The sequence below is a fragment of the Ascaphus truei genome, chromosome 3, assembly GCF_040206685.1.
Source record: "Ascaphus truei isolate aAscTru1 chromosome 3, aAscTru1.hap1, whole genome shotgun sequence".
NCBI lineage: Eukaryota > Metazoa > Chordata > Amphibia > Anura > Ascaphidae > Ascaphus > Ascaphus truei.
This window is the reverse complement of record NC_134485.1, coordinates 116,499,250-116,527,181: the sequence shown is the minus strand read 5'-3', so window position 1 is coordinate 116,527,181 and position 27,932 is coordinate 116,499,250. Positions and strand designations below refer to the sequence as shown.

Here is a 27,932-nt window from a genome sequence, read left to right as displayed (position 1 = left end):
GAAACCGTGAAGGATCCATCCAAGTAGAGGGTGCCTGAGGTACACCCTCCAACACATATTCCATAATTACGCCTGGGCTATTGTACGGTCTGTTTTCTAAGATTATCTTAGATAATTTCTCACTTTATTATCATCTCAATTTGCTCACTTTATTATCATCATTTATTTGTAAAGCCCCAACATAGTCTGCAGTGTGGTAAAAATGGGGGTTCAGAGTAACATCAATTACATCAACTGTATGACATACAAGTAAGGGCAGACAAGCACAAACAGATACAGAACGTAATGAGGGCCCAGCTCCTGAGAGGTTACAATCTACAGGGAATGAGGGACAATGTTGAACCAAAAAGGTAAAAGGTGTCTGCTCATTGTGGGGGGTATTCCTCCGGTTGGGGTATGGTCCAGCCGCACAGCCGGTCCCATTAATGTTTGGGAGTGTGAATGGTAGAGGGTGTTAGATAGCGTGGAGTTAGGCCCAGTTGCACAGCTGGTACCAATAGGGTTGTGGGGCGGAGGTGGATTTTGGGAGTATGCCAGATAGGCTTCCTTAAAAAAGGTGAATTTTGAGTTTTTGAATGTCTGAAAGCTGGGGGAGTGGTAGGGAATCCCAGAGGGGTTGCGCAGCATGGGAGAAGGAGTATTGTAGGCAGGCGTGAGAAGTGGTAAAGCAGGAGGTGAGGCGGGTGCCGTGGGCAGAACACAGGGGGAGTTTACGGGTAATTTTGGTATGAGGGCTGGGATGCAAGGGGGGGGGGCACATTGTTGAGAGCTTTGTAAGTCAGAGCTAGGGTTTTAATTCTAGAGGATATGGGAAGCCAGTTTAGGGATTTGCATAGTGGAGCAGCAGAAGTTGAGCGGTGAGGGGTCTGACGGCAGCATTTTGGATGGATTGAAGTTGGGACAGGTGGACGAGTGGGAATGCCAACTAAGAGAAAGTTATAGTAGTCAAAGCAACACAGGATGAGTGAGTGACTTAGGATTTTAATAGTGAGAAATGGGTGTATCCTAGCAATAGTTTAGAAGTTGAGGCAGCAGGACTTAGTAGGGGCTTGAATATGATTAATGAAGAGGGCAGAGTCAAAGATGACCCCTTGGAAGCGGTTTTAATGTGTTTATGAGATTGTGTTATTATTGGCAGTGAGGGAGAGTTTGGGTATAGGTGTGAGCGGAAGGGTGAAAAATCATTAGTTCTGTTTTGGAAAGGTTAAGCTTGAGGTAATGCTAGGACATCCAGGATAAGATTATGTAGAGTTTGTGATACAGGACAAGATAGATGAAGAGGTCAGGAGAGGAAAGGTAGATTTGGGTGTCATCAGGATAGAGATGATGCTGAAAACCAAAAGATTGTATTAGTTCATCAAGAGAAGAGGTGTCGAGTGAGAAGAGTAGATGGCCATGGACAGTTTTGTGGGCCCCCGACAGAAAGTGGGAATGAGGAGATGACACCAGAGAAAGAATAAATGAGTGGTTTGATAGGTAGTACTTGAACCACAGGTGGGCTGCAGCACAGAGTTTATGGTGAGCAGAAGAAGAGGGTGGTTAACGGTGTGGAAGACAGCAGAGATATGCAGGAGAATTAGTATGGCCAAATTACCTAGACTAAGGTGTGAGTAGGTCATTGGCCACTTTTGTTAGGTCTGTCGCGGTGGACTGTAGAGGACAGAAACCAGATTGCAAAGAGTCATGCAGGGAGTTGGAGGAGAGAAAGCGAGTCAAGCCGTTGTATACAAGCCGTTCAAAAGAGCTTGTAGGCAAATTGGAGTGGAGATATAAAGGCGGTAGTTAGACAGAGAGACTGGGTCAAAGGGCTTCTTTATAATGGTAGTGGCAGAAATACGGGGAGCGCAGGTAACCGGAAAAAAAATAAAAGCAAATATGGTGCAATACCGTCTGATAAAAGTGAAAAAGTGAATCAACACTCACGGAATTCAGACTCACAATATAGGCGTCATCATGCAGCAAATCCCCTAATGACTTTCTAAATGTTCAATAGCCCAATATTTGAGTCCTGTGGGATTAGCATTGGGCATATTGGAGAAGTGTTATGGTACGCCGTGTGTCAATAGTTTTTCTTAATGTTACCTGTTTGTTCAAACACACGTACTCCAATATGCACAGTGCCAATCCCACAGGAATCTCTGTCACACAGAGCCCCACTCAAATTGAATATGTAGAAAAAGTCGTTGAAGAGGAGAGGATAGGAGTCAGAAAACTAATTCAAAATGGATAGTTATTGAATTTTTAAACTTAAAACATTGATACCCCATGGTCTTAATATAGATGTAGCTATTGCTGCCTTTCTCAAATTTTATTATACATGATTGACTAAACTATATTAAGGAATTTCATACTGTCTTTTATATATACACACACACACACACACACACACACACACACACACACACACACACACTTTCTTAGAATGTATATTATTGGAATAATTGATGTAGTGAGTTGGACATTTTCTCTTAAGATACTATGTTTTTGTATGTGGATTTCTGAGGTCTCTATGTTACATGCTAACTCTTGTCTATGCCTCCACAGAATTTCTGTGGACATCATGTATTTTAGTGTGTAGATAGGACTTTGAGGTTCACTCTGATGTTTTATGTGTATCTTTTCTGTTTTTAATATTTTATTATATATTTTAGTTATGTAATAAAAAATGTATATTTTTTGTAATTTGTGCAACACTTTGAAACAGGTCGGTGGATTTCCAAGATGTACCATTATGTTAGGCACTATATGAATTGTTCTCAAGCACACCACAGGTGTTAGTAACATTTGAAAGCTAATCTGGGGGCCTGTCCTGAAACACTGCCTCAATTGGGCAGTGTAGGAAATTTTGAACGGGCCAACCAGTGTTACTATAGCCGACTCCTGATGAAGCAAGGAGCGAAACACATAGAGTATGAGAAGAGTGTCAGCTGGAGGAATCGACGTCATCACATTGGCTACGTCGGTCGGTCACGAGACGGAAAGTCATTGGCGTCTAAGGGAGCCGAGAGCCCACCAGTTCCCAGACGCGAGCGTTGGAGACACCTGCTGACTGAGATTGCCCTTACACCTCCACGACACTTTTCTGCTACCTATCAATGCCTACTTTAATGGTTTAAAATGCGAGTTTGTATTTGGCTTGTATTCACTTGCATTTAATACGTTACAATTGGCACTCCCCGGTTTTCTCTTTTTGCATGGGATCCCCTAACTGCATCCTATGCACCGACACATTGGAGCATCGTATTGTGGGGTGAAAGAAACATTGGTTAAAAGTCTTTATGGGATTTGTTGCCTGATGACGCCTATATTGTGAGTGTGCATTCCATGAGTGTTGATTCACTTTTTCACTTTTATCAGACGGTATTGCACCATATTTGCTTTTATTTTTTTCCGGTTACCTGCGCTCCCCGTATTTCTGCAACTCCCACTTTAAGAACCCCAGAGGAAAGCTCAACAAGGGTAGAGCTGCGGCAACTAGTTGTACATCATATTATATATTTTCTTCCCCACTGGTTATTTTCACATTGCACTATGGAAATGTAAGCAATATTCATGTATGGATTATTCACTTCAATTCATGAGTTTTGACTATTTCACACACTTAGAGCACCGGGTGAATATTTTTGGACAACTTCTTTACAATGGCCATGATGAATGTATGTTTCAAAGAAGATGGGAATGTGCCAGAGAGAAGGTAAAAAAAGGTGAGTTGGGGTGGGACTCAATGTGCCAGAGAGTGAGCGGATGAGATGTGAGGGAATAGGATCAAGAGAGCAGCTTGCATGGTGAAATGAGGAGTAGTGCGGAGAACTCCTCTTCAATCACATGGGCAAAAGAGGGTGGAGGTGCGCGAAGCGAGGTAGATTTTGGAGTGTAGATCACGACATGGAGCTGTCATGTCTGATGGACTCGGTTGAACCATTTGGAAATTCTGCAGTTCCCTTCTCTGCTTATTCTATTAATTTAAGTGTGGGGCATTAAGCAATTTGAGCAACTGGAGGTTTCCCCCCGATACTGTAGCAATACATTTTGATGACACACTGCATGTTTACATACAGTACATACTGTAGCCCAAGTAGCTGTAAATGTTTTACCACACCAATTGAGTAAACCTCATATTTTGTTACACTAAGTAAATGACTATTCACAGTGTAATTTTAGGATTACAGTCATCACATTTTATGAGTGTACATTTACTATAGTATTGTTGACTACTTTAAGTGTGTACACAAAGTTGTTGCTGGTAAATGTACAGTAAAGCTTGGGCTTATGTTTTTAATAATGATTGAAGAAAAGGGTGAGAACTTGACTTACCCAAGCATATTGAACCAATTTGAGTTTTTTAAAGCAGCAATGCTACATTTCACCCCTTTTATTTTCTTCTTATTTTTATATGTAAAGCATGTGACAATGTGCAATTCTACATTCTTACCTAAAATGGTAATAGTTTGGTGCTCCCGTTATAAAATCTGTAAAAACCCTGATTGTAGCCTAACAGAATGGCCGCCTTTGAGTTCAGTCAGTGTAACTCAGCAGCTACAATGTATCTGTATAATAACAAGGTAACATTATCTATTGTTACAGTTTACAGCTCAAACTGCTGGGAACATTGGCAAGAAATTATTACAAATAGGAAAAAAAAGTGTAATAAAGATCTTGCTCTGCTGGGAGGTGGGTTAAATGCGGCTATAGAAATAAACGGATATTAAAACTCATTAAAAAAAACACAAAGCGTTCAACAAATGAAATACTACAGAACTGATGGGAAAAAAAACCATATATGTTTTCACGTTTTGCTGCTTTATATTATAAGTTTTATACTGTAACTTGATTACAAACTACTTGTATTGCTATGCACGTTGCAGTAAATAAAGCATTAGGTATATTTGTTAGAATTTCAAACAATAATGAAAATATTTATTCCTATATAAAATTCTACACTCACAATTTAGGTTGATGCTGGAGGCTGAAGGCAACATGTGATAGTCAAATGTCATGAAGAGCGGTCATTTCAATACACTGCAGATTCTCCTAGTCCAAAATAAATTCCATGACTCCTAGACCACCCCTCCTCTTCAAATAAATGTTATCTAAAGAATTATCCAAGAGTATACATATTATTCCATTTATTTATTTTTCAAGCATGCAGCGATTATTATTACAAATTAGGATTCACATCAGGGAGTTCTCTGGTACTTTGCCCTTCAGTTTCCCGGCAACAAAACCAGAACAATAAAGCAGTCTTTGGTACTTTTCCATGGTTTTTCTAGCAACACAACTTTGTCAACATGTTAAAGAACCTATTTAGAAAGACAAACGTAAAAACAAGATTGCAGAACAGTCCTGTAAATAGATAGTTATGCTCATATATCTAATGATTACATTTTTATATATATCAAACAATGTTTCCACTGCAGCCAGGGATTCTGGGTAATGACATGCAAATGGGCACAGTGTGTCACATAATACATACATACATACATAGCTCAAAATATTAAATGTAATCATACAGAACAAGTAAAAAAATAAATAATAAAAAAGGGTGTGTGCTGAGAACACGCATTTTAAGTGAAACTTTTGTTACACAAATTGTATTTGTGATGGTGATATTAAGTAAAAATAAAAAAAACACGATTTCAATGACAAAACACGAAGTGTGACTTACAGTGGCGGCCGCCTTTAATCTAATGCGGCTTTCTCCGCGGGTATTTTTAAACCGCGTGCAGACGCTGGGTTTTTTTTTTCGGCACCGCAGGCGTTTCCATTGTTCAGCGCCATTAGCGCTGAATGGAGAAACGGCCGGCGCGCGGCCGCGAGATGCGGCTGGCGCGGCCAAGTTTGGCGGCTAAAAAAAAAGCCCCGAACAATTGCGGTTAAGCTTTAGATTAAGCTTAGCCACAACAGTAGGCCTGTAACATAGTGCGCGCACGCGTGCTGCAATTACAATTGGCTGTGTAAGCCAGACGTTTCTATACTAGGGACACGCGCACATAGTCGTGACCAGTGGCGCGGCAGACCAGGGAAATTACAATAAAATTGTATTTTCACGCTGCTGCAGTGCTGCAAATTAATCCCAGCGCGGCCTAGAGCCGTGACAGCCACGCCCCCTAACCATGAGTGTCCCCGCTTGCAGCCTACCAACTAAACGCGCACGCCACGTGCAATGCCAGGCACACGCCCGTGCGCACTAGCACCTACTATATAACAAGCCTTAGAACGCGCATGCTCGACCCTAATATTTTTATACCAACTGTGAATTTTGCGTGCACGCGTCTGTGTGTGCGCGAGATTCCATGTATGTGTGTGCGTGTGCGAGACTCTGCATGTCAGTCAGTGTGTGTGTTATTATCAGGATCCTGCCTCCCCCTCTCTATTGACTACACTTTCCCCCCTCTCTCCCCCGGCGGAGCGGAGAGGGTGTGCACCGGGGGAGGGGGTGTTCGGCGTCGGTGGCTCACTGTCTGCGGCTCACGGGGGAGTTCGGCGGCGACTCACTGTCTGCAGCTCGTGGGAGGGTTTGCTCAGCAACTCACGGGGGCATGGCAGGTATGGGGACATGGGGAGTTCGGCGGTTGACTGGGGGGGGGATGTGTTCGGCAGCAGCTCATGGGGGGGGATGTGCTTGGCGGCGGCTCACTGTCTGCAGCTCACGGGAGGGCAGGTACGGGGACACGGGGCAGTTTGGTGGCTGACTAGGGGGTGTTCAGGGGATGCGTGAATGTGTGCGTGTTTCTCGTCTCTGGTGAGTCCTGCTGCCAGTTGGCAACACTGATGGCCTCATCTGCTAGCAGTGACGTCACTTCCGTCACCCCTGACTTCCATCTCAAGCAAAACACATGAACGTCGCTAAAGAAATGTCATAAAAAAAAAAAAAAAAAACACAACACACCTCTAGATTGGCATACTCACAAGTGAAGTGAGGAAGAACCCATTTGGGAGATGAAATCTCACTATAGAATTGTGGTGGTTAGTATCGGTCATCTCATGATGTAGAAGGCATGGATATCCTGCTGGATGAGCCGCAACGCCCTGCTGGCACCTGCTCTGAAGGTCTTGGGCCATGATTATAGTGTGCACGGCGCAAACAAAATACTTACCTCTATCAGGCCAGCCATAGTGCGCGGGGGAGTGCGATGCGCAACAAAATATTGAAGTGACAAAAATTCATATTTTTTGCGCGACGGGCCGCTTCACGTGAGCGGTTCAGCCAATGGGGGCGAAACAGCCTGGTGACATCACAGCCATGCCTCCCCATCAGAGAACACAGATCGCTCGGACGATAGGCGCATGCGAAACCGTGCGCTCCATCACATGCGCTCCTGCACTAGAATCGCGGCTTTACAATCTGGATAGAATTGCGCACAGCAGGCAGTGTTAGAAGTCCGACAAACTATTATTTATATTCACACAGCACACAATTGTGGAGTTCCTCTGAACTCAGTAGCTCACGCTAATGTGATGATGTACCACGCAACACAGTCAAGTCCCTACGCGTTTCGTCACAATCCCCATGACTGCATCAGACATATAATATGTATTTGTAAACCGCAGATGTGCAAAAGTTTAGATCGAGGTGAAGTAGTGGTTAAGATGTTGGTCTAGAATGGACAAGCTTGTGGGATTGAGTTCAGCCTCAAGAAGAGGGAATTTAATATGCTCGAAGAAGCAGAACATGCAGTTATTGCCAAAAAACTGTTATTGGCCGAAAATCCTTATTGAAGTTAATAACGGTACAATTGGAGTACATTGAATTATCCCTTTATCGACAAAGACACAGTTCCTCCTAGGACCTAGACTGTTGCATCTTAATAGATTAAATACAGGGGATTAAAAATGTCAATCAAATCTGATAAGTTTCTTTAAACTTTAATATTGCAAAGCCAGTATAACCAGCCTCACACTGATCGGGCCAAAAAAGGTCGAAGCGGCTGTCTGAGTAGGTTTACTGGCTATGCATCAAAACACAGGTTGTCCTGAAAGCTGTGTAATGCAGCGAGCATAAGATTATAAGGGTTCCATGTAAAAATGGATTTGAGGCAAATGGTGACACTGTGTGCTCATTTGCATGTAATTTCCCAGAATCCCTGACTGCAGTGAAAGTACTGTAATGCCAAGAGATATATGGTGAAAAGCAGGGTTGCAGACCTGTCTGAGTGACATGTGAATGTGCTCACAGGTGATTTTTATTTGCTGTACAATGTCTTCATACTAATCAAATTCTTTGGAGTGTTTTTACCCTTTACCCCGTCTCTTTATTGTATGAGAACACAATCATATTTCATGCCATGCATCACACCAGCCGGATTCAGCACCAGCTCCATGCATTCACCAACAGTGATCCAACAGTAAAGGTATGCAAGGCTTCCACTAGTTAGGAACCAATAAGCAACATGTAACAAATATAAAAAGAGAAGTCACCCCCGTTATGTTTTGACAAGTGGATGTGTGACACTACAGCAACACACACATCATAGCAGTCTGATCTTCTGAATTTACCAAGGTAAGAGATAAACTCTAGCAAAATACTGTTTGGTGGTCATGTGGAGTCTGCCCTGTACAATAATTACTGCACTCAGGGTCATTATATGACAGTGATCATTTTTATAAGGATTGTCAAAAAGCGGCCAACTACTCTTGTAGATACAATTCAGGCCCGGACTTTAGATTTAAAAAGTGGATTTTTACTTAGCAGATGAATAAAACTGCACATAAAGATGTCACCCTGCTCATATCACACTGGGACTGACGGCAGTGTCCGAGAATTAGGGATCTTTGGGAGATCGTACATTTTGGATGCACGCTCTTTTGTGTAGACCTGCTGACTTACTGTACCAAGAACGAAAATAAATGTATGGTCCATATCTACTTGGTCACAAGATGTAAGATAACAAGGCCTGGTGGACGCTCAATGCCCCATCTCTGAAGCAACAAAGAACTCAAATATGGAGCGGTTTTGGGATGTGAAAACTGACCAGTGTACAAGCAGATTCTTTGCACAAATTCATAGGGGTTTAGGAACCATGGAGAGCCTATATAGGAGTAGAAAATAGAAATACCACTTGTGAGCATATTCGCATGTCTCAGACGGGTCTGCAACCCTGCTTTCTTCCTCATTACCTATTAGGCTGCGGGCCCAGTGCGTTCTACAGTGCACACCTCGGCGTGCGCTATGCGCACAAGCACCGCCCCCCCCCCCAATCAGACCGGGCCCTGTACCTACCTCGGCACGCATTTGGCAGCCGCGCTGTACTGCAAGTTTTCTCAAATACAAAAAAAAAAAAAAAAAAAGCCCCTGCAAAACCCCCCTCCCGTCGCAATCTCTCCCAAGACCGCAGTGAAGCGCCGGGCGTGCGTGCTGCAGTGCACACTGGGACCGCAGCCTTAGCATACAATGCTTCCACTGCAGCCAGGGATTCTGGGTAATGACATGCAAATGAGCAGTGTCACCTTTTGCTTCAAATCCATTTTAACATGGACCCCTACACGCTTAGACTGTAGGAGTAGCCAACTTCCCAAGGATTCTTTTCCGAATACAACCTGGGCTCTTAGGAGCTGCTGTGGTCTCACTTAGTTAAAAGTAACTTATCAGTTAGATTAGATTTTGGCTCTTGTTAGTCTTAAACCCACACAATTGTTATTTTTTTTTTGTTTTTGTTTTTTTTTTACAAAGTACCCTTGGTGACTATATGTAGATCCTATAAAAAAAATTATTTTTTTTAAAAAGCGCAATTCATGCTTTTTTTTTTTTTTTTTAATAATTATTATTGTAACGTAGGTTTGAAGCAGGGACTCTCCAGAGCTGAACCCAATTAATTAATTAATGGTGTTCTGCTCTGAGACCCCCTGCTTCAAACCTATGTTAAAATCAATTCGCCAAAAATTAGAGGAGCAATCCATGCAATCTCCTGCATGTGTTTTTTTTTTTTTTAATCAGTTCTGTAATATTAGATACTTACATTTCTTTTTCAATTCAACTCTTAATTCCATTTTTAATTAATTTTAATATATTGAGCATTCGTTGATGTGCCCATAGCAAGCTTTAGCACACTTTCCCAGCAGTGGAAAAATATTTGCAACACTTTCCTGTTTGTGATCATTTGTTTCTAATATTCCCAGCAGTTGGAGCGGCAACTAACAAGAATTAATATTACCTCAGTAATATAAGAATACATTGTAGCTGCTGAGTTACACTGACTGAAGGATTGATTGAAACGGAAAGGCAGCCATTTAGTGAACCCTATGAAACAGGATTTTGCCGATCGATCACAAAAATAAAACCTATAAAATGGTTAATTCATGTAAATAATGGACCAATCAGAGCAGTTACATATATGTTACATGGCTCTCAGCTCAAGTACACAACTGTACTGCAAGGCCGTGCTTATAATGGCAGCACGCATGCAACACCACGTGCCCCCAGAACATATGCAGCTCAATGAAGCCCGAACGCAGCACCCAGGTGCGCCATTCTTTAAAAAAGATTTCCAAAATCAGACATGGGGGCGAACCGCTCACATAACATCCCGGCCACGCCTCCCTGTTGCCTCCAACGCAGGTTTTGCGCGCGAGTGATGTCATGCGGTCACGTGCACACTGCTGGTTCTACTATAAACGTGGCCTAAGGCATGTATTACACTAAGTGCTGGGCGCACACGTGACGTTGTGCGCGCATTTTGTGCCTATAGGCCAAACTGTGACGCGCGTGGCTAGGAGGCGTAGCCATGATGTCAGAAGTGTAGGCCTCACTGTGATTGGCTCAGTGTCATGTGGCACGAAAATACAGATTTCTTTGTATTTCCATCAAGCTGCAGCGCCAACACTGTCTGCCGTGCATGCGTACACTGTCATAGGAAGACAGGTATTTTTGCTCGCCAGCGCTTAGTACAATAAAGGCCTAAGACAACTGAACAGTCAAACCTCAGTGTTTTTAGTTTACCCACCACAAAAGCACTCACTTGTGTCTGTTTGGGTACCATATGTTATTACTCAATTGAAAAATATTACACCAGTTAACGCACATTGGGATCTCATTTTGAAATGCTAGGATATTGTTAAATATAAGATCTTGAAGATAATGTTTCTGCATACACCCATAATGCATTGCCTGCAACATCTACTTGAAGAAGTCCATCCAAGTAGTGAAAACTTAAGAAATAAGGCCCTCTGTGGGGATTGGTGTAGGATTTAATAGGCATTAGGGATGGGCAATTATTAGTCGGGCACCTCTCAAATTTTTTTCCTTTAAAATATTTCACTTGTAAAACACTATTGTCAAAGATGGAAACCCTTTAATCTTATAAATAAGTGGAGAGTTTCTCTTTTGATGGTATAAACCTACAATGATACTGTGACTAAGAGACGGGAAGAACCTTTAAAGTGATTATTAGCTTTGTAAAGATGGAAGAATAAGACTTCAGAGAATAAATGATGTAATGATTCACTTGTTGGCGTACAAAAGATAGCCATTACTAAAGTCTAGTACATACAGTATGAAACAGATACAGATTATATACATAAACACACATGTCATTTCCCAGAATCCCTTGCTGCAGTGGAAGTGCTGTGTGCTGGGTGATAATGGTGAAAGGCAGGGTTGCAGACCTAATACATGCAAATGAGCATACAGTAATATTTCCATTTGAGATATATATATATATTACATATACAATTTAATATCTAAGCAACTGTTACATAGAGATTTTATCATGCATTGAAAGAAAAAAACAAAAAGTAAGGGGATTTCTAAACTGAACAGTAAATGTTGAGCAAAGACAGTTTACAGCACCTTTAAAAGTAACAAACTAAATTGCAGTAGCAGCTCCAAAGTTATCTAGCAATTTGTGACACCTAATAAATTATTGAATGCACATTTCTGTATGCATCAACCTTCCAAGGTGAAGCATTTAATAGATTGTATTCATGCATATTGTACAAGTAAATTATATATATTTTTAAAAGAAGACCATGGAGGACCTTGAAGTAGTTTATGTTTCAAACTTGAAATAAATATGTGTTTTGCATTTTGTATAACGGACCATTACATATAGTTGTTTACACAATATGTGTTTGTGTGTGTGAGATGATATTCACACATATATATTATATATATATATATTATATATATATATATTTATATTATATATATATATTTATATTATATATATTATATATATATATATATATATATATATATATATATATATATGTGAATATATTAAAATGTTAAACATTTATAATTTCCCAGAACCCCACACAACTTTTTCTTTAATAATGGTTAAGAAAGACTTCTTACCTTGGTGATAATGAGGGGCTCTCTGTGTTCCCTCCCACCTTTCAAGGTGAAACCCCAAGGAGCCCCTCCAGTAAGCAACACCTCCACTAGTCTGTAACCTTCTATTGTCTTCCTCTCCACCATCATCATTTGCCCTTGATCCACCAACCCTGGATTCAGCCTTACATCCTTGTCAGGAAAGAACCTCTCTTGTCCACCACCCCTGGTCTCCATGGTGCAGGCTGTGCACACAACCCCCCTGACACCCAAATTTCCAGAAGAAACAAGTTGCAAAAAGGATTTCTTAATCAGATCCACTGGGATGGGACAAGAACAACATTGCAGAAGTCTGATCCTGAGTAGTGGTACTCCTCCTACCTTTCTTGATTACAGTTTCATAATGTCATCCAAAGGACTAAATAAATCAGGGCTATGCAAGCATATTGCTGTAAGGACTGCATGTATAGTAAACTTTTTCTAAATCAAGATTATATTCCAAGGGAGTGAGCTCACAATCTATGTCCACTTGCTTGAGGAAAAATGTAAAAAAAAAAAAAAGCGAAATAATTGATATACTGGGAAAGTAGAAAAATAACTGGGAGCAGATAACTTGTTTATCTAATATTTTTTTTCCCCCCTGTCTTAAAACAGGGAAGGATTACGAGAGATCTAACATGTTAACTCCCAACTGCATGAAACACAGGGCCTTCGGTTGCTCCAAGCACAATGATCACCGATCTCCCTCTTCGGGAACAAACATGGTGAGCAGGTGACACACGTCCCTGTGGATCCAAGAGGATCTGTATCACCGGATCTGGTGTTCAAGTCCCAGCTACCAGGAGTGGTCAGGTTTTCCACAGAGACCTGTTGCCTAATCTTCCAGCAACCACCTGCTCAAGTAAAAAAATAAAATAAACTCCAAATAAAAACGTCCACAGGGCTTTCAGGCAGAATAAAAATCAGCCACCTCCTTTAGGTACAGAAAGGTTACAATGTCCTCTCTTCCTGGTACAACACAAGATCCGATCACTGGATTTCACAGAGGTGACTGTGCTTCTTCACAGCCTGAGCAAGCTGGGTCAGTGGGATTGCGTCTGTGCCTCTCTCTCTCTCTCTTCCTGCTTCAAACCTGTATGAATAATCAGCTCTCCCCTTCTCCCGGTTGCTTCTTTCTTTTCAAAAGGGGAAAGGCTCGTTTCTGTTTTCTCAGCCTGGGATTGGTGATTAGTGAAGCTGGGGAGGCTGTGCAGATACAGAATTTAAAAAAAAAAAAAGGCTGCAGGAGTTGCTTCCCTGCTGGGCTCCCTCCCCTTCCCCCTCTCTCCTGCTTAGTTTAGCAATCATTCATTCACTCGCTGATTATCCCTTGGACGAGAATGTGTGTCATTGTAACAGTGTCTCTCAGTCTAAAGAGCTGCTGGTTTGTTTTAATTATTTAAAATATTTGACCAGGGTGACTGATTAACCCATTAGCTGCCAGAGAGGCCTGGCAGAGAATAGGCTAAAGGTACAATACCATTCAGCAGTGTGTGTGTGTGTGTGTGTGTATATATATATATATATATATATATATTGAAAATAGTGTGTTAGTCCAGTTGCGATAGTGCAGAATAAATTAGTTCTTCAGTATTAGGTGATACTTTTTTATTTGGACTAACAATTTATGTCAGAGGACAAGCTTTCGAGAGTTTTCCTCTCTTCCTCAGGTCAAGCAATACATATAATCAGTGTTCGACAAACCTATACATTTGCTCGCCCGGGCGAGTGGATTTAACCCCCGGGCGAGTAAATATTGGCCCAAGCAGCACACGTTTGTTACTAGGTGGCGAGTAGATTTTTTTGTGTGGCGAGTAGATTTTTTGGTGATTTGTCAACCACTGCATATAATAATATAATATTATAAATATATATATATATATATATATATATATATATATATATATATAAAATCATACACCATCATTTTCCTTTATGACAATGCATGACTACACACTTTTCAATTTTGGAGAGGTATTAAAAAGATATTGACATAAAAGTATAATTTTATTTTTATTTTTTTTATCGCTAGCTGTTCTGATTCTCTATAAACTGATTAATAACTGTTCCATGCATTCTTTGATTACTTAGGTATAAGCTGCTAACTGGAAAACTACCACATCTGAAAATATATTATGTGAATTATTGATGTTTTTTTCTTTAACAGGTTTAAGCTTTTAGACTTACATTTACAAAGTTATTAATCATGTTTTAAATAATAAAACAAATGATTATTATTTGTATCATACAGGTAGTCTTGAGGCAAAATCGCACAAAATGGTGTGCCTTTTTACTGCTGATCGCAGGCACATTATCAGTGGACAATGAAGACTTCATCTTTTTTTTTAGACCTTGGAGAGAAGGATCCAGGACCAGTGGCTGTGATGATCACTTAGTTCTGGGGTCAGAATGTCTAGTAACACTTTCTGGCAATCAAAGGGTTAACAACACTTCTACCTTGCAAGTCCTACACTTGTCACTTAAAGCAGCACGTGCACAATCCTAGATGTTTTTTTTTTTTTTTAAATAAATAAGTTCTGTAGCTAAGACTGTCGGCATTATTTAAAAAAAAAAAAAAACTCCTAATGCCATTTGTAATTATATTTGTAATGTTCTAATAATTATTTGGTTGCTACAGCAACTATTTAGAAATTCATATCTAGTTCATCTTTTACAACAGGCGCTGACACACCTTTTTGAACTGTGCACTTTGGCAACAAAGTATCACAAACAGATCTGTTACTGTATGCCAAAGCGCAGACTGCCTGTTACTCTGAAAGTTGTAACAATAATGTGTTACACGTAGTAATATAATGTTTCATAACAGCTGCAGCATTTCGCAGACTGCAACACAAAGTTAGAAGGCGGCCATTTAGTTAGGCACACAATCAGGATTTTGATAGATTTATAACTGGAGCACCAAACGATTGCCAGTTTAGGTAAGAATGTAGAATTATACATTGTCACATGCTTTACATATACAAATAAGAAAATAAAAAGAGGGGAAAGGTAGTATTGCTGCTTTAGGCTGAGTCCCCGCTGGCGCTGAGCGCCGGGTGTCCTGCCATTAACGCGCGCGCAGGGGAGGGGGGGTCATTGAGCACGCTGGAAAGTAATTTTTTTTTATTACATAAGCGCCGAGCGCGGGTGAGCATGTGTGCACGAGCGCACGTGCGCACCGCGTGAGCGGGGACTTATATAGATAAATGTATGTAAGTAACCGCGGCAAGCGCCGCCCGCTCGGCGCTAGTGGGGGCGCAGCCTTAATGGAACTGTGTTTCAGGCACAATGCAATATACTGCAGGATTTAAGAAAATAATACGCTGTTTTCCATTTATTTCCTGTTGTACAATGTAGTTGAGATCTATGTTTCTGACCTCCGCTCCAGTTTAAAAAGATATATATTTTTCTTTTGTAAGAATTCTGATAAGAATTCCAATATACAAAGCATAGCATTTTACTAACACAAGACAAATATTTGAAGCCGTATTTCAGTGCTTGAGACACAAGGATATACACAGTTATTTTGCACTCTGTGCCCATGAACTTTGCTGATTCCATTATGAGAGAAGAGATGCCTGCTATCTATCTGCTAGTCTCACATTGAGCAGCCAGGGCATCTCATGATCACTCGGCCCTCTTTCCCCTATTAGGCACTTTCTATAGTGCCGGGCGCGTGCTACGCCATGCGCGCGCGCGGATTTTTAGTTGGCTGACGTTAGTCAGCCTTTCTATAGATGTGCCGCACGCGCGCACGCCAGGGAGAGGGGAGCCGACAGACAGTGGCGAAGATGAAGAATTTCATCTTTTCGCGCCGCTGCCTGCGCTCAAATGTATGTATTGGTGTGTATGTATGTATGCATGTATGCGTGTTTGTATGGATGTGTACAGTATGTGTGTGTGGGGGGGGGGGGGGGGTAAATAAATGCACACACACAAAAAAATTATTACACTTTTTTTTTAATTTAAAAAAATCTTACTTACACAACATATACAATATACAATAACAATCACACTCCACCATTCCTTACGCTGTGCTCCCCCATCCCTTCTCACATTCCATATATCAAGGGTTTTGGATAGACCCTAGTGGGGTAGTTTGAGTCACACGAGGACATCACAATTAAAGTTGCATGAAATATCACATACCTTACTAATAAGATATTTAAATCCTATACCAACCACGGTCAGAGTTAGCGCCCGGGGAATACACTACAACAACATATACACACACATACACGCATATACACTTACCTGCAGCTCCCGGCTCTATATACACGGAAAGCATGCGGCACGTGCACGCGCGTTCGCATAGGAACGCGCGGCCGCACGGCCGCATGCTGAATAGAACGGCCCTTACACTTCAAGGTTTCACTCCCCTATCCTATTGGATGTTTGTCCATGCACGTACCAGTATATAATAACGTAGAGGTAACGTGAAGTTTGGGCCACGTAGGGCCAAATTTAACTAAAAAGAGTAATATGTTCAGCAGATTCAATTCTGGAGATTGATGTTCTTCAAAAAATAAGATAAAAAATGTGCAATTATTTTTGGAAAGGTTTGAAAAAATTGGAAATTGCATCTTTAGAATTTTGGTTCAACTAACTTTTTGGGTCACGTTTTGTGTCTTGCTGAATGTTACCTGCGGCCTCCCCTTTCCCACTTCTCCTGTTTCCTGTGTGGTCATAGGACAGGGAATAGATTTGCTTAGATCTGACTATTTCATCATTAAGAGAGTAAAAAACATTAATATATATATATATATATATATATATATATTCCTCTTTGTGACTTTCCTCTCTCACACTACAAATGAAACCTTTTCAAGCATGATTTGAAATTCTTAAAAAAATAATGTCGTTGTCATATTATTTTTAACCCTTTGAGAGACCCAAGACGTACCCATACAATGCATATTAAATGAAAAACATGAATAACACTGTGAGTGCTCATTTGCATGGCATTATCCAGAATTCCTAGCATTGTATGCTGAGAGATAATAGGGAAAGACAGGGCTGCAGAACTGTATGAGACGTGAATGTGCTCACAAGTGGTATATTTATTTGCTGTACACTATACAGTCAGTGTCACCGAAGGGGGACGGGGTAAGCCAGGACAACTGGGGCCCGGCCAGCCCGTGCTGAAAGTGGGGCTCCCGTTGCTGCTGCTTCAGTGGGCCTCCCTTCCCACCGGCGTTAGAAGCTTGGCCCAATTTCCCCCCAGGTAAACTTTTTTTGGGGGGTACATTGTCGGGAGAATGGGGAGGTCTTGTGCGAGGGGAAGAGATAATGTGTGTGTTGGGGGGGGGGTATTGTGTGTGTTGGAATTGCGGGGGGGGGTTCAATTGTGTGTGATGGAATTGTGTGTGTGTGTAGGGGGGGAGGTTGTGTTTGTGGGTTGTGAGAGAGAGAGAAGGGGGAGAGAGAGAAGGGGGAGAGGGAGAAGGGGAGGGAAAGGGAAGGGGAAGGGGAGGGAAGGGGGGGAGAGAGAAGGTGGGAAGGCAGAGAAAGAAAATGGGGAGGGGGAGAACAGGGGAGGGAGAGAGAAGAGGGAGAGGGAGAGAAAAAGGGGAGAGGGACAAAGAGATGGGGAGGGAAAGAGAAGGGGGAGAGGGAGAAAGAGATGGGGAGGGAGAGAGAAGGGGGAGGGAGAGAGAAGGGGGAGGGAGAAAGAGATGGGGAGGGAGAGAGAAGGGGGGAGGGAGAGAGAAGGGGGAGGGGGAGAGGGAGAAAGAGATGGGGAGGGAGAGAGAAGGGAGAGGGAGAAAGAGATGGGGAGAGAGAGAAGGGGAGAGGGAGAAAGAGATGGGAAGGGAGAGAGAAGGGGGAGAGGGAGAAAGAGATGGGGAGGGAGAGAAAGAGATGGGGAGAGGGAGAAAGATGGAGAGGGAGAGGGAGAAAGATGGGGAGGGAGAGAGAGAAGGGGGAGGGGAGAGAGAAAGAGAAAAGGAAGGGAGAGACAAAAAAGGGAGGGAGAGAAGGGGGAGGAAGATGAGGAGTGTAATACAAATAGTGAGCAAGAGAGGGGGGTAGAAAGTGTGAGAATGGGGGGAGAAAATAGAAGGGGTGAGAGAGGGAGGAGGTGAGAAAGAGGGGAAGGACCCAGTGGAAACTCTAGTCCTGGGCCCAGGTAACGCAGTCGGCGATCCTGTGTACAATTGAGGGGTTTTGTCCCTTTTTTACTCACCAAAACTTATTTTGTGACTGAATAATTTTACAAAGATACTCGTGACCAGTTTAAAGTAAAGGTAATTGGCACATTTCTATGTACAGTGCTCAGCACACTGTCAGCACTATATGGGCCAACATTTTTTCCTTATTTTAAGACAACATCTTTAGCCAAATTTACTAAGGGTTGCTCTACATTAAAGGAGCAATCCAAACAGGCGATTTGATTAGCAATTTTTTTCTTCTTTTTAAAAAAAACCCCCATAATATTGAAGCAGGGGGCTCCCGAGCTGAACCCCATTAATTTCAGCTCCGGGGACCCCCTGCTTCCAGAGATACTTAGCTCAGAAGGGGATACCGGTATCTCCTGCAAGTTTAAAATTCTCGCGTCATGCGGGACAATACGAAACCGCACGGATGATGTCACAGCTTTTTATTGGCCCACACAGCGCGGAAGCTTTGAAAAGCGGCCATTGTTGATCCTTGCCAGCACCCTCTATGGAGGTACGTTTCTCCGGAAGCAGGAAGTCCCCAGAGCTGAAATTACAGGGGTTCAGCTACCGGAGATCCCCTGATTCAATCCTATGTTATAAAACAGAAACATTTGCACACAAAAAAAGGCGTCTTCTAGAGCTGGATGTGTCTTAAAGCACAGGTGCTCAACTCTAGTCCTCAAGAACCCCCAACAGGTCAGGTTTTCATGATATCCCTGCTTCAGCACAGGTGGTTCAATCAGTGGCTCAGTCGAAGACTTCGACTCAGTCTTCATCTGAGCCACTGATTGCGCCACCTATGCTGAAGCAGGGATATCCTGAAAACCTGACCTGTTGGGGGTTCTTGAGGACTAGAGTTGAACACCTGTGCTTTAAGACACACCCAGCTCTAGAACAGGGGTGCACAAACTTCTTGAGCTGCGCCCCCCCTGCCCGGCAGCCGCAGCATTCGCACCCCCCTCTCCAAGGACTCAGCGTCAAATGACGTCGCGGGTCATGTGAAGTCACGTGACCTTGCCGTGTCATTTGATGCGTGTTGCCATGGCGACACGTCACCGAAGACCCGGCAGAGAACAGGTAAGGGAGTTACAGAGGACTCCCCCTATCCCCCCCCCCCCCGGCATTTAATTTAAATGCCGTGGGGAAAAGCGTGCGGCCTCTAACCGCCTACGCTCCCCATAGAAATTCTCCCCCCCCCCCTGGGGGCCACACCCCCAGTTTGCGCAACCCTGCTCTAGAAGACGCCTCCTGGACCATTCACCTGAATGAGCCATAAGGTTCTAGATCGTGATGGGTGAATGTGTCCAAGTCCTGCCCACAAACTTTTCTATTTCTTTGCAAATCCACCAAAAAGTTAGTTTGAACCTTTTTTCTTTTAATGTTTCGGGAAATTAACTTTTTACTTTCGCTTCACTTGTTAGCAAATTTGGCGCTGTTTAGTCCCATTTTTGCAGAGGGAAGTAATTGTTTGCTTGGCGCTAACAGTAGGTGATTTTTTTTTTTCTAACTTGGACGAATTCGCAAAAATTTTGAACTTGCGCAGAAACACGATTTTCGCTGCCTGATTCGAAACTTTGGTGAAACGTTTGCCCATCTCTAGTGGCAGAAGGTGTCTTGGGCAAAGCAAACCTTAGTAAATATGGGCCCATATAGTTTATACATTTCCTAAAAGCAAAAAAAAATACCGACTAGTGTTTAAGCATTAAAGGAATGATCAGAATGACACCATTTATTTTTAAAGGAGCAATACAAGCTCTTTTTTTAACAATTATTTTTATATTTCTACAAAGGGGAAGCAGGGGGTTTCCAGAGCCCATTCATTTCAGCTCCGGGAACTCCCTGCTTCTGGAGATACTTCCCTCCATAGGAGGGGACTGTAGGTGCTCTGGCTGAGCAAGCTTTGGTTTAAAGTTTAAGGCCTCGGCCAGGCAGGGAGCGGCCGCGCTGGCGCTCGTGCACGCTGAAGTCACGCGCTCTGCTTGGCTGAGAGATTTGTGGACTGCTAGGTACGCGCTGGGGGGCGCGGCCATGACGTCACAGAGCTGGTTTGCGCTCATTGGGCGAGCTGCTCACGTGATGCGGAAAATTCAAATTTGCTTGCTTCGGCACGCTGCTAAGCGCCGTGCATGCACAGGCGCTCCCTCTCGCTGGCCACCCACATTGCAGCAATGTGTTTCATCACGGCCAGCGCAAACGTGAGCACCCGCTCAGCGGCACCCTTGACTCGGCCTTAAGCAGGTGTTTTGAAACTCTGCCATAATGTGAACTCTGGTAGCCGAGCGGAGTGGCTACCGCCCCCCCTAAGAGGTATCTCTGGAAGCGGAGGATCCATGAAGCAGAAATTAATGGGGTTCTACTCTAGAGACCCCCTGCTTCAATCCTGTGTAAAAAAAAAAATGTTTAAACAAAATCGCTTGGATTGCCACATTGACTTGAGTGTCCCAGATTTAAGTTTAAAGGCCATGGCAGTTTCTTGTACTTTGACAGATTGGCTATCACCTGTGATTGTCTGCTGCTTAAAAGGTTCCATGTAGTGTATGAAGTTCTTAAGTGTAGGAGTGCATCTGGCAGACATTGTAATACTGTAGCTGTAGTGCTCATCCACCAAAACATCTTCCGCTAAAGCTATCATTGTTTTTAGTTTCTTGGGATAAGTCTCCCCCTAATGGTCATCTGATAATTCTTCATGAGCAGAATGTCACTGGTTTCAAGGGGATTATTTATATTTACCCAAGTCTCAAATTATTATTATTATTATTATCATTTATTTGTAAAGCGTCAACATATTCCACAGCGCAGTATGATGGGGTACAGAGTTATGTATATTACATAAACAGTTACAAACAAATGAGGACAGACATGCACAAACATACAAAGAGGTAATGAGGTACACTGTGTTTACGCTGGTACTGCATGCCCCAAAATGCTACAGTACAGTTGAGGATAAGGCATTGCGCCCTGTTATTCAATGACTCATGTTGAATTCAAACATCATTTAGCTTGATGTGTATGTGTGTGCATGTGTATGTTTGTGTGTGTATGTGTATATGTGTGATATGGTGGGTGAAAAGGTGACTAAAAAACCTCCACCGTATATCATATAAAAATATTACTTGTGAGCACATTCACATCTCTTAGGGCTGTTATATAGTGGCCGAGTGCGCTACGCCGTGAGGTTAGTCAGCCCTTCTATACAAGGGCCGTGCGTGCACGGCAGTGAGCATGCATCCAACCAACAGTGGGGAAGACGGGGAAAAGAATCTTTTCGCGCTGCTACCGACGCAGAAATGTGTGTGTATGTGTATGTATATATGTGTGTGTATGTGTGTGTCTGAACGTGTTTGCACAATGTTAATAAATATTTTATTTTTACCAAAGTGTTTTTTTTAAATAAATTACACATACATACACACACACACACACACACACACACACACACACATATATACATACATACACACACACAAACACACAGTACCTTCTCACAGCTCAGCATACACACAAAAAGCATGCAGCATGTGCACGCGCGTTCGCACAGGCACACGTGCGTACGGCCGCACACTATAGAACAGCCCTTAGACAGGTCTGTAACCCTGCTTTTCACCATTATCACGTAAGCTACAGCCAGTTTGGCTTCTACATCAATGATTGCAATGTAAAAACATGGCATAGATTAGCATCACAGTTTAAGAAGGAGTCATTTGGCAAAACTAGGAGTCACATTAACAATCTCACTCTGTGTTAAGTATCTTCTAGTTGACAATGATCCTAAATATATAGAGAGCGATATAACACCAGAAGTAAAACTGACTTGCATAGTTAGTGACATTTAACCTGTTAACCATGCCACTGTTCTTAGCTAACTGATGTCCCAGAAGGCAATATCCCATAACAGTTGATTCCTCACTTAGGCGCCAAAGTGACAGTGATAGGATTGTTTGATATGTTTTTTTAACAGACATGTAGAATTGCTTTTAGTTTCTAAACATTTGGAAACTTTCCCCTAAATATCTGCTACCAGAGAAACATTGGGGGGGGAGTTGCGGTTCATTATAAACGTTATCTTCTCCATCCCTGTGTTAGAGTAATCAGGTTTGTAGATGTCAAATCTGATGGTGAGGGACAGTCAGCACAAGGGACAAGGATAAGAAACAGATGAGTCAGATATAAGGTCAGAAAGTATATTAATATCGGGACAAACGTTCCAAATAGCTATGCTTGTCTAATTTATTTAATAAGTCATGAATCGCCTGGTTTTAATCATTTAAAAATACCACTGCAGTTAGTTCAAGTTTGTCCTTCGTGGCAGGGGTGCTCAACTCCCCACAACAGGTCAGGTTTTCCGGATATCCCTGCTTCAGGTCTTCAACTGAGCAACTGATTGGGCCGCCTCTGCTGAAGCTGGGATATTCTATAATTATAATAATTATTCATTCTGAAAACCTGACCGTTTGGGGAGTTTTGAGGACTGCCGTTGAGCACCACTGCAAAGTTTTATGGGACTCTTCCTTAAGGTCACACTTAAATGGAGAGTTTCACCCATTCAAAGCAGTTTCACTCATTCCCATAAATAGTTGCTGTGCCTCATAAACTTCAAGGAGGGTCTAGTAATGGAAACTTCACTACAAATCATAAGGTTTTATATCAAGCAGCTGAATGGGCTATTGTGAGTGGGAATGCAGTGGGATTAGAGTCGGAAAACAACACCTGACTGGAAGTCGAACAGTGACATAGAATCAAGTTGACTGTCTCACTTTTTGAAGTTGGAGCTTTACCATTAAAACATGTAAAAATCCTCCCGCATATGGTTTCTTTGATCTTGGCATTGGCAGTTGTGTTATATGAAAGCAGTTGTTGCTTTTCACACACACCCTTACATTTCCTAATAGGTTTGACAGATTGAAACCAGTTGTAATGGTTAAGACTTTAAGCCTTTGTTCTTCTAAAGACAGGAGTGTGAAAAATCGAAAAAAGCAGGAAAATACAAAAAGGTAGCATGAAACCTTTTATTGGACCAAGGAATAGTTTGCACTCTACATGTTTTCCAACCTCTCCGGGCTCTATCAACGAGTTATTTACAAGTTACAAAAAGCACTAAATATTTAATTTAAAGATGCCCTTAATGTTCGCAGTAAAATTAAAGCTGACAGTTGTCTCTACTATTTGAACTGTGCATTTGTAGTCTTCATAGCTTTGCAAATGTAGACATCCTAACTGTAAAAAAAAACACCAACAGGAGGCGCATGCGCGACGGCTGACTGAATGGACGCTTGATCAGAGAGCTCCGTTCACAGCCGGCAATTAAATAAATAAATAAAGCACAAATAACGCGGAGATCCCCCCCAAACGCAATTGCCCAGGTAGCTAACAGTGAAAGGATGTCGAAGGGGACAAGATCGAAGAGACCCTCTACAGTCCTCACAGATTACTTTGCCAAGGGAGATTCGGCGCGCGCCAAGGGCCACGAGGGGCCTACACAGAGCGGCACTGAATCGGAAGAAGACGACGATGGCGGCAGAGAAAACCAAATTATGCGGAGAAGAGATATGTAAGAATTCTGCCTGGACATTAAAAGGTGCTTCCAAACAGAATTAGCTGCACTGAGGGCCGATATTGGGAGCATAGGAGCGCGCAAGGACTCCCTTGAGAGAAAGCTAGACTCCACCATAAAAGCCCTGCACAAAACAGATAAACAACTGGCTCAAGTTAAAGACACAGTACGAGACATCACGGACAAGCAGGAGGACTCAGAGAATCGTGACCGTCGCAACAACGTGCGGATAAGAGGGGTGCCAGAGGACGAAACAGACCCTAAGGATTTCCTGAACAGATGGCTGACATAAATAATGCCAGATCGCTCCGAGCAGGACACCCATCTGGATCGGTGTCACAGGGCCCTCAGGTCGAAGCCACAGCAAGGGGACCCCCCACGGGACATAATAGCGCACTTTTTCAAAATAAAGGAAGCCTTCTGTCAAATCACCCGCAATGACACTGTGTTTGAGGGCCACAAACTCCAGGTGTACCAAGACATTTCTCCCACCACCCTCCTCAAAAGACGGCAGCTTACCCCCATCACTAAAGTGCTCCGAGATGAGAGGATTCGGTACCGGTGGCTCTATCCGTTCGGCCTCCTGGTCACCAGGAATGGTTCCTCGCAAACACTGAGGCGCCTGGAGGAGGGAGGGAACTTCCTCACTAAGCTGGGGCTCCAAGATAAAATTCCAGAGGACGCAGTTGGCGGGAGATCAGCCCCAGACCCAGCTTGGAGGGAGGCGGGAAGAGGTGACAAAAATAGGCAGCCCTGCAGCCCTAAATGAGCAGATCCTGGAGGGTCTACATTAAAAAGACACTAAAACACTTACCTTTGCAGTTCCAGTTGCCCCAGTTGTTTCTGATGTTGTTGCTGAAGCTCTATGGTTGTGGGCTCTGGATGGACCCCACCATGCCCTGTTGGAAAACGACCCCAAGGTACCTGTGGCGCGAAGCTCCTTGGAGACTGGTGGCCATCTTGGTTCAGCTCCGGCGACAGACTGAGATCGAGGAGGAGCCAGCCGAAGTCAGAGAGGAGGAGCCAGTGACTCCCGCGAGACGTCCAGGCGGCAGGGGATAGCGTACCTCCAAGATGGCGACGGGAGGAGACGGAGGAGGCGGAGCCAGCGCTGAGTACCGGAAGAGCCGAGACGCGCCAAACATAAATGATTCTCTGCACACATGCGGGGGGGGTAGGAGAGGGAGGAAATGGGCAAGAGGGGGGGTTTAGAGGTAGAGGGGAGGATAGGACGGGATAACGGGGGGGGGGAAGGACCGCAGGTAGGGGTAATGTGCTCGTTGAGTAGGGAAGTAGAGGGGGCACAGGAGGCAATTGAGGGGATGGGGGGAGAGGGGAAGATGGAGGTTACAAATGAGAGTAGAGGGGGGGTCAGGGGAGGGGGGTAGGAGACTAGGGGGGAGGGAGGCAGGCGGCAAGGGGATAGGGGGAGAGTAGTGGGTTACGGGAAAGGGGAGTGAGTGCTACAGGGGGGGAAGGGCCCCAGGCATAAGAGGTACCAACATGAATCATATAAGACGAAGACCAGGAAATAGTGAGAATCCCATATGCAATGAGCTAAAAGGACAAAACTAGTCGCAGCGTATAGGGCATGAAGGAGGGGGGCATAGGATATGGGGGGTCATCAGGAGCAAGAGGGGAGGGGAGCAACATCAGCTATTTGAGTAGTTAAGAGTTGGGAGTTTAGTTGATCTAGTGCTTTAAAGGTTCTATATTGTTTGAAAATAAAGTTACTGTTAAAATAATGAGATGCCGGCTGTGACAGACGTCTAGCCGTCGCTGTGTGCCAGCATACTCGGGTCGGGGCAAATGCCCGCGACCCCGAGAAAGTCCTTGGGAGAAGGTGGAGTGGAGCAGCCCTGGAAGGGAGAGGAGGACTGAAGGGGGCTTTGTCGAATTCCACCAACCCGAAGCCAAGGGTGAGGCAGTGGTCTCAGACCGCGGAAGCCACACCCATCATGTTTTATATGTTTTTCTTGTCTTTTCCCCCTTTTGTGTCCTCTGTCCCCTGTGTATCCGCCCCATCCCACCTCTTCTCCTGCCTAGGTGGTGCCCCGCCGAAGTGGGGCAAAAAGTTACGCACTGCAGAGGATCAGAGGCATTCCAACACACGCCGGACATACCAGCTAGAAATGCAACTTATGAGAGGTGAGACTACACACACACCATGGCTTTAACCTTTATCTCACATAACGCCAAAGGACTGAACTGTCCCCGTAAACGGAAGATAGCACTCACTGACTATAAAAGAAAGAGGGTCGACATTGTGTTAATCCAGGAAACACATTTTAGCACCACCAGCTTCCCTAAATACTTTGATAAACAGTTTAAACAAGTATATCTGTCCTCTGCAAAAGAAAAAAAACGTGGAGTGGCAATTTTGATCCACAATCGAGTGGGGCTGGTGGTGGATAAAGTGAATACAAACAAAGAAGGCAGGTTCCTAATGCTTATGAGGTCCATAAATCAGCAACCAATAACGATCGTCACAGTCTATGCCCCAAATGGTCACGATCCGGCCTTCTTTAGAACAGCATTCGCTACCATCCGAAAACACAGTAAGGGCGCCCTGATAGTGGGTGGTGACTTCAACACAGTGCTGAACACAACCCTGGACAGATCAGACTCCCACAGACCTAGAACAATGCTTAGACCTACGGCTCTGGAACAAGGGCTGGGGGACTTGCAGTGGGTCGATGTCTGGAGGGAGTTACACCCACTAGATAGAAACTATACCTTCTACTCGCACCCACATAATTCATACAACAGAATCGATTACTTCTTTGTCTCTAGTAGACATGGTCGGATCATGCACCATAGAGCTACGGTGCACACAGATAGGGTTGGACAGGCCAGGAGCAAACTGGAAACTAAACGAATCCCTCTTAAAAATCCCAGAATTACAGGAACAGATCAGAGAAGAGATTAAATTTTTCTTTAGAGAAAATAAAGTCAGCGTTCGCTCACATATTACCTCTGGGAGGCACATAAAGCAACATTACGAGGGGTTTTGATTAGTTTAGCGGCCAAAAAAAAAGAGAAAGCAACACGAAAATCACAAAAGAACAAACAGAACTAAAGAACTTATGGGAGCTTCACAAGCGCTCTCCAAATACGGCCACCCTCCAAAGAATTAGGGACACCCAGGTTAAATTGAATTTCCTACTTACTTCCCAGGCTGAGAAGTCGTTAAGTTGGTCAAAGAGAAGATTCTTTGAAAAAGCAAATAAGCCAGATGCCATGCTGGCCAATATGATTACGCCTAAAACGAATAATTATAACATACAGGCCTTGCGTCTAGAATCGGGGGAGATCTCGGCCAACCCCAAAAATATTGTAGGGGAGTTCAAATTCTTTTATGAAAAACTATATGATGGGAGAAAAGTATCCCGATCTACTGGTACAGACAAGGCCCTAAATGATTTCTTAAAGGGCTCGAATCTACAGAGTCTGAGTGAGTTGGAGAGAGAGGTAATGGGTAGTGACTTTACATTGGAGGAAATCACAGAGGCTATCAAAACCCTAAAACCCTCTAAAGCCCCAGGTCCCGACGGCTACTCGAACCTTTACTACAAAACATTTAGGAAACAATTGACCCCTCACCTCCTCCGCATGTTTAACCAGGTTCTCGGAGGTACCCCCTTCCCCCAACACATGCTCCAAGCGTCCATCTCGGTAATACACAAACAGGGTAAAGACCCCCAGGACTGTAGAAGCTACAGACCAATATCCCTGATTAATTCGGACATAAAAATCTACACCAAACTCCTGGCCAATAGATTGGGTCTCATCCTACCCAGACTGGTGCACCCAGATAAAGTCGGGTTTATCCCGGGTCGGCAGTCATCAGATAACACCCGACAAATTATTGATCTAATAGAAATAGCCAATGCACGATAAATACCTGTAATGG

At 43.5% G+C, this 27,932-nt stretch overlaps 1 protein-coding gene across 6 annotated transcripts in view; it reads right to left on the bottom strand.

Moving 5' to 3' along the window:
* Positions 1-13,536, bottom strand: part of SHROOM2 (shroom family member 2) — a 313,178-nt gene extending 299,642 nt beyond the window's left edge. For 3 of the 6 annotated variants that reach the window (XM_075589388.1, XM_075589387.1, XM_075589390.1), the window contains exon 1: positions 12,293-13,536. In XM_075589388.1, coding sequence (XP_075445503.1) covers positions 12,293-12,505 — 213 coding nt within the window. In that variant the 5' untranslated portion in view covers positions 12,506-13,536. The remainder of the gene's footprint in view (positions 1-12,292) is intronic. The other 3 variants (XM_075589389.1, XM_075589391.1, XM_075589392.1) reach the window with 2 other exon arrangements.
* Between the last annotated feature and the right edge of the window lie 14,396 nt (positions 13,537-27,932).